Genomic DNA, 7,937 nt, shown 5'->3' on the forward strand with positions numbered 1-7,937 from the left:
GAACGTAGAAGAACTGGCAAGAAACCTGTCACTCTTTTTAATTCATAGTATACTTTCAGATACAACGGCGGGTGTCTCTTCGAATTGGCGCAGACAAGCCGAGTGAAGATGATGAAGGAGGAAGGGAGAAAGAGAAGGATGAAGCGTTCCTTCTAGAACTTAGGGAGTTTTATAAGGAAGACGTAAAGATTGTACACACCAAGCATAATTATAGTAAGTGTTCATTTGTCGATTATAATGAGACTGATGGATGGAGACGGGATGGTCAATAGCCTGAAGGGCAGGACGGAAGCTTACTGGTGTGAGCGAAGTGCGAAGTAAAGGTGGACTTTTGACGGAGGGGACTCCTACCCTGCTAAAGGGGTTTTTTTGTGATTGGATTGCCCGGATCCTTTAAGACGTGTCGGGGCCTCTTACGGGTCTTTTTTACACGCTTTATATTAGCTTCACTTGTATGTATGTTTGTATGTATGTAACCGACTCCTTCGGACTCGATTTTGACCCACTTTTTAGTTTAATTCAAACTTTGCGCACCTGTCAAAGATCGATGACAATGCAATAATCCGAAAAAAAAATATAACTAAAAAATAAAAAATAAATAATAGTTTAAAAAAACTAGAACACTCTGTGCCATATTTTTCGTCTATCGAGCAACACACGCTTTTTCACAATAATACCAGTATTTATTGTTCATTACCATTTTCAGCCTAAATTAGGAATTATTTTTCACTTTTTAGTTTGATGAAAAAACACGCTTTTAGTTTTTCTAAACTATTATTTATTGTCGGGTAATATTTGATGCTCTTACACACCTACTGGTTGGAATGATGATTAGCCTTGTCACAGTGGACGCCATCCATTGTGCCTATGGTAGTGAGCTCCAGGTCGTGGAGGTCGACGTTTCTCACATAGCACCTGCAGATGGTGAATATGAGAGGGGGCACAATGCGGGAAGACTACGCTAGCGTAGGTGATGATTGGTCCCCTGATTCCTTTTATTCAAGAGGAAGTAGAAGCGTGTGCATCGAGCTGATCTCCAGCCCAGAATCTCTGCTATTTCTCTATCTCTGGTCTGGACTAAAACTGCCTCGGATAGTTCCCTAGAAGGCCACGTTAGAAAGGTTAGCTCTCGCATTCTACGGGGCCGTAATTTATATGTAATAAATAATAGTTTAAAAAACTAGAACACAAGCTTTTAAAGCACATCAAACTAAAATGTGAAAAATAATTCCTAATTTAGTCTGAAAATGGTAATGAACAAAAAAACTGGTTTTATTGTGAAAAAGCGTTGGGCGCTCTGTGCCATATTTTTCGTCTATAGAGCAACCCATTTTTTTTTCGGATTATTGCATTGTCATCGATCTTTGACAGGTGCGCAAAGTTTGAATTAAATCTGTCCGTTAAAAGTGGGTCAAAATCGAGTCCGAAGGAGTCGGTTACATACATACAGGTGAAGCTATTGCATACATACAGGTGAAGCTAATATAAAGCGTGTAAAATAGGGGATGTGATTCCAGCCGTAGTTATCCCAAATATAATATTACTTCTTTTTACAGTATCACTACGAAAATTGTATTCACGCGTGAAGTCTTACGGTGGCTATGAGACAGTGTGTCGAGGGAGGATATGGTGTTTGATATATGAAGGAAAAATGGCGCCGAGGGCAAAGAAATTATATGAAAGGTAAGAGCGTATCAATTCCTTAAAAGGCCGGCAACGCACTTGCGAGCATTCTGACAATGTAAGAGTCCATGGGCGGTGGTATCACTTAATATCAGATGAGCCTCCTGCCCGTTTGCCCCGTTCTGTAAAAAGTGCGTGCGTACAAAGTACACATGTCAGAAGTGAAACTTTTTTGGCAAACTAATTTTTAAGTCTTGTTCATATTTATACAAATCTAATCTAATTTATACAATCTAAAACTAACTAGGTTAAAAGTTTTAAACTCTCTCTCAATCTTTCTCACTATAGCTATCTCCCACCTCTCGCTCCATGGCACTGTACGTGATACGACGTTTGCTCTATCTCACTCTCTCTCGATCATTCTCACGTGCTTGCTCCCTACTTTCGCTCCATGGCTATTTGCTTCATGCTACGTTCTCCCTTTCTCACTCTCTCGCAATCGCTCTCTCCCTTTTCTTCGACAAAAACGCTGCACATCTTCGTGACGCTTATTATTATTGCGTATTCCAACCCACCAACGCAGCCTTGGTCTACCGAGCCCTCTCTTGCCTGTTCTGATTTCACCAAGGACCTTGAAGATTCAAACACATATAATATATGATGAATAAATTTCAGATACCTCTTGCCTTTGGAAAAGCACCAACGCCGCCAAAACTCCCGGCTCCTGCCGAAAATCAACGGAAAAATAGACGATAAAACCATAGACACAATAGACGTCACAGAGTCGCCTCTACGTGACATAGACAAACCCATAGACAAAGCAGACAAACGACTGCGCACGCCGTCGCCCAAAGACAAAATTATTCTAGACAATGAAACTGGTGAAATATTAAAAGACGAAATTAATGTGACTTCGAAACCGGCTGAAGAGCTGAACAGGGAGTTTCTAGAAGCTATATCCAAGCAGAAGGAGACGGAAGAGAGAGAAGAGAAGGAGAAGGTGAAGATTTCATTGAAGCCCGTAGAGAAATTGATTGAGAAGGATGAAAAGGGTTTTCTGAATGAATTGACGCAGAAGTTGCATTTGGGTGAGTTTAATTTGTTTTAATAATTTAAATTGAACCGAATAAATACTGATATCAGAAAAAAATAAGGATAAAATCCACCAGAAATTCGTGGTGGAAATGAAGTTACTGAGTATAAATAATAGTGAAAACAAAACATATCACGAAATGTATAATAATTCCTCCTGTTTTTAAGTCGGTTATAAATAGCGGGTCAAACTTTTTAAAATATTTTTGTCTTTAAAGAAATAACTACTAGAGTCAGGCTAATTTAAGAAGATAATGAAAAAAAAAGCGCGGCAAATTCAAAAAATTTTAGTATGGCATATTTTGTGGATTAAACTTACTATACTTGATTTTATTTTATTATTTTTAACATTTATAGTAACTGTATTTCTATGAAATTAAATACTATACGTATTTAGTCTTTCACTATTGATACTTAAAATGACTAGCATTGCATGGAAAACTAAAACTATATTTATTATAAAACACAACTTTATTCGGAATAATCAAAATCAGAATCCAAAAAATTAATAAAACAAAGTTTAGGCTATAATACCTGTTAACTATTCGGAAAAAATATATAATAGAAATAAAAATGAGTAATTGCATGAAGTAAATAAATAAATCATACTAACCTAAGAAATTCAATGACATTGTGTGTTGCCATCCGAAAGTTTCAAATAATTCAATTATCTGCTCTCATTAGCCAGACTCTACTCGAGCAAATAATAAAAAAAAGGGTGCGTGTACTTATGTACGCGCGTAAGAAGTTATACTTTGGCATTATTAAAAATAGTTTTTGATTGCATGCAAATAATTAATAACAATGAAATAATCAAAGACTGGAAAAGGAGTCATTATAGTCAATAAAGTTCAGTTTACATTTGAAAAATTAAATAAATAAATATTTAATATTATTCTCTTATATTAAGTGTAACATAAATTCTATTATTATTCGAATGTTGTTTTTAAATTATGTACAATGCCGTAGCATCTTCCGTGGGCAACTTCATTCTGTTAATTTTGTGTCACGGTGCGCGCGCATCGTAAAATTTCACTCTCATAAATTTTTCATAACGCGCCATAAAAAGTATAACTTCAAAAATCATTAGAATATTTAAATCTAATATTCTTTCAGGCAACACTGACACTACAATATTAAAAGAGCTGTCGGACGCGCAAAGCAGTGTTGCCAGCAATGCGCTAACTAGCCTATCGTCACTGAGTGAGAAGTACGCTGTGAACGGACACATGCCCGCGCTGGGAATAGATCAGGTAATTACATTTTTTTTGTAATTAAATTGATTTATTTATTCACAAAAATATTCCTTTAAAGTACTAATCTAATAATGTCGAAATAAAATATATGATATTAAATACATCGTCAAGATGCACAATATCGTTACCGTGAACTTTGTGGAATCTGTGCAACAGATTCTGGCCCTTGGTATCGCAAATAACCATGTTCTCACAGATATCCCCTAGGTATAAAAAAAGTGCGTGCGTATAAAGTACACATGTCAGAAGTTAAACTTCTATGGCAAACTAATTTTTAAGTCTCGTTCATATTTATACAAATCCAAAACTTTAGATTTCCGAGACTTAGAGGGAGAGAAAAAGAAAGACATGTTAGGAATTTAATGAATTTAATTTTCATTAAAATATAAAAAGTGTCGAAAAATAATACAAATTATAAATTTATTTATTCGTTAATAAAAACACGTGGCATTTTAATTTACAATTCGTCATTTGAGATTTCAGTAAATTATTTTGCATAAAATTTAAAATACTAATATTTCATAAATTCTCTTAACGAAATTTTAATTTTAAAACTAGAATTTCTATAAAGTAATTCGCCCTTCTCACTCTCAATTGCTCTCTCCCTTTTCTTCAACAAAAACGCTGCACATCTTCGTGCTTTAATTATCAGTATAAAAGTACTATCATTTATGTGGTAGAATACAATATTTATTTGTTGCGCTATCGTACACAAACATGACAATTTATATTACATTAAATACGCCGCGCCAGCTGTCTACTCTCCATCAGTCTTACGAATTTTCGATCAGGTCACGTGTCCTGACGCGAGTTTAACATTTTTTACCCATTCCAAAAAAGTGTACAACGCCGCTAAAGAAGTTTTCACATCAAAAAGTAAATAATTACTGTTGACGTTAAATCGCCAAACAAGAAAATCAAAGACCCCCTCCACCCTATAGTGCGTACGTAGTAATACTTGAACTTGTCTGTCTGTCCTTTTTCCAGTTTAGTTATCAACTCATTATACCACTTCACAGGTTCCCAAAGGTCCTTTTGAAAACTGACAGTCTTTTTCCAAATATTTACTGTATGTAGATTTATCATAAATTTATTTGTGAATTTCAGCAAAAATCACGACCGGTGGGGCGAAGCTCCCTTCGCGCAGTTCGAGTTAAGCCCACGAGACCGCAACTGCCGTCCAGTACCCGTAAGTTTGCACGATTTAACTCTCTAGAACTCGGACATAATTCTTTAAGCTGTGATATTTGACAGTACTCTAGAGATTCTAAAATGTTGATTCGTCGACTGTGTGAGCTAACCAGCTACTTTAATTAAAGTCAAAGCTGATAGAGGACAAACCTTTGTTTTTTTTAATTTATTTTATTATTATTACTTAAGATGGCATGTGGAACATGGTCTAATGGTTGCAGCACCTTACAAACGTTGCGTAAAACAAAAAACTTGGCGATTAAAAAGATTGGAGAGTTTATTGCCAGTTCTTCTCTTCCGTTCTACGTCCTTGAGAACTGGCAGTAAATAGAAAATTAGGATTTAGTATGTATTTCCTTTTTGACGTTTGTGAGTTGCCTACATGAATAAATGATTTAGACTTTTGAAAACACACAGGTTACGGCAAGAGGACGTTTGAGGGAGCGCAACTATTTTTTAGTTGACAAGTGACAGCTGACAAAGTAGTTGGCGAATTTGACAGAGGTTTGGTTGAATAAATTTATTTAATTTAAAACTATTTGTAATTTCAGCCCCCCAATCATCAGTGACGGAAACTTCACCGCCTCCACCAGCGCCCTTGACCAACTTCGGGATCCATCACCCCCCTGCCCCTCCCAGACAAGTGCCCCTCAAAACTACATCGCATAGTGATGACGAAATCGTTGAGGTAAATATATCTCCAAATATCCAGCAAGCTTACCACGTATTCAATACATTTTAGGTTTTTCCCGGAATATTCCAAATATTAGAATCTAAGAATATTAATATTCTTAGATGACGTCACAAGGGTTATTAAAGGAGTGCAATTATTATTTATTTAATTAATTAATAATTGAATTAATTATTTAAATCTATATAAGCGGTGCTTTAAAACTTTATCTCATGAAACAACATTTTATATTAAAAGAATTACCTATATTAAATTAATTTATGTTTCGATTCATAATTATAAACAAAACACTTCTGAACTTCTCAGTTCTCAAATCAAGTAGTAAACTATTTAATAGCCAAGTTTTTTTAATGTAATTTGCTGACTAGCTATAGTTGTACAATACCAGTATGTATGTATGTATGTACCTGTATATTCCTGTATGTATGTGTATCACGAGATGTTAATCAAATATTACTACGATATATATACCCTTTAAATCATTTATTTGGGCGTGTCTACATACCTAGTCTCACTCAGGAACTAGCAGGTCACCAAATGGCTCTGACTAGGGCTAAAATAATAGTCGGGATTTAACAAATTTTCTAATTTCTTCCACAGGTCCCATACATACCAAAAACACCAGAAATAATAGACCTTGATGAATACCCCGAAAGCCCGCAAGGTGTTAAGAAGAAAAAACTAGATATTCTCAAAGAGAGGGGGTTAGAAGTGACGGCTATACCCCCTGCACCCATTTGGCCTCAAGTGTTAGCGACCCCCATAGCGCCCCTCATTAATCCTACCCCCGTTATACTAAATCCTGCGGTACAACACCAAATTATGACGCAAGCGCAGCTGTTCCAAATGTACAATATCATACCTCCGACTTACAACAATGGCGCTGTACCACCCAGAGTCATCCAAGCGACTAGTGCGTTCGGGACGTCGGGCCCCGAAAAAACAGTCTACGGCAACCCAAAGGACCCGTTCATGCCGCCCCCACACGTCCTACAAGGCACCCCCATCAAACCCCAAAGAAGCATACAAGTTACCGGACCTACCCCCCAAGATATTCTGGATCTTACGTGCAAATCTCTGTCTCCCCCACCGCAGAAACCAGCTGTGGAAATTGTCAGAGTACCCCCACAATCGCCCTCAAGAACACCAACTCCACAAAACCTATCCAAAAACTACACTCTGGTGGATGGAAAAGCCGTTGTCGGCTCCAATTTAGAAATAACTCTAGTTAACCCCAAAACGCCAACGCCGCCAAAACGACCCCCGCAAAAGCGGTCTTCGAACGGCAAATTCATCTCGACAAAGACGCCGACGCCCCCCAAAGACTACACGAAACCATTCCCGCCCCCGTCCCCATCGGGCGTCAAAAAACCCCCAATAGTAGTACCGAATTATCAAATTTCCCGCGACGATGTCTCACCAACGAGTTCTACGGGCTCCAAGGAGTCCCAAAACAGTGTTCAGAACAATTTAGCTAACGTATTTAAGGGGCAGAATTTGACCCAAATGATGGATATGCAGAAGAATGTGCCCCTGACCCCTTTTATGGACCCCATGTATATGAACGCGTTTTATAGCAGTCTGGGACAAATGGACCAGCGTCAATTGGCTCTCTATAGAGACTTTATGGCGAATCAGTTCAGGGGATATTCGGGTTTATTGAATATAGGAACGCCGACAACGAAAAATTAGTGTTAATCTAGTCGTTAAGCGAATTTGCGTTATGAAAATATATTTCCAAAATGGCAGCTATTTGCAGTTTTTAAATAGGTTTGACAAAGTTTAAACACACAAATGCGAAATATTGTTTTTTGGGCCGTTCAAGTATTACGTAAGCACTATAGGGGGAGAGAGGGGGAGGGGATTAAATTTTCTTATTTGGTGATTACGTCATCAGTAATTATTAAATTTTTCACACATTACCCACATATTGTCTATGCTTGAAAATGAAATGCATTTTCGAGGATTGCTACAAAATTTAATACGTTTATGTACTATTATTTTTGCTTTGGTTACATTGCAGTAAATCTCTTTATGTAATACTTGAATGGCCCCAATTATGTGAAAATCATTTAATAAGTAAA

At 37.1% G+C, this 7,937-nt stretch overlaps 1 protein-coding gene across 2 annotated transcripts in view; it reads left to right on the forward strand.

Annotated features, from left to right (window-relative positions):
* Positions 1 to 7,720, forward strand: part of LOC125058628 (AT-rich interactive domain-containing protein 5B-like) — a 55,858-nt gene extending 48,138 nt beyond the window's left edge. For both annotated transcript variants that reach the window (XM_047662736.1, XM_047662738.1), the window contains exons 7-13: positions 60 to 213; positions 1,557 to 1,683; positions 2,299 to 2,711; positions 3,832 to 3,968; positions 5,079 to 5,160; positions 5,714 to 5,850; positions 6,454 to 7,720. In XM_047662736.1, coding sequence (XP_047518692.1) covers positions 60 to 213; positions 1,557 to 1,683; positions 2,299 to 2,711; positions 3,832 to 3,968; positions 5,079 to 5,160; positions 5,714 to 5,850; positions 6,454 to 7,545 — 2,142 coding nt within the window. In that variant the 3' untranslated portion in view covers positions 7,546 to 7,720. The remainder of the gene's footprint in view (positions 1 to 59; positions 214 to 1,556; positions 1,684 to 2,298; positions 2,712 to 3,831; positions 3,969 to 5,078; positions 5,161 to 5,713; positions 5,851 to 6,453) is intronic.
* Positions 7,721 to 7,937: the final 217 nt, after the last annotated feature.

Source organism: Pieris napi, chromosome 18 (assembly GCF_905475465.1).
Source record: "Pieris napi chromosome 18, ilPieNapi1.2, whole genome shotgun sequence".
Classification (NCBI taxonomy): domain Eukaryota; kingdom Metazoa; phylum Arthropoda; class Insecta; order Lepidoptera; family Pieridae; genus Pieris; species Pieris napi.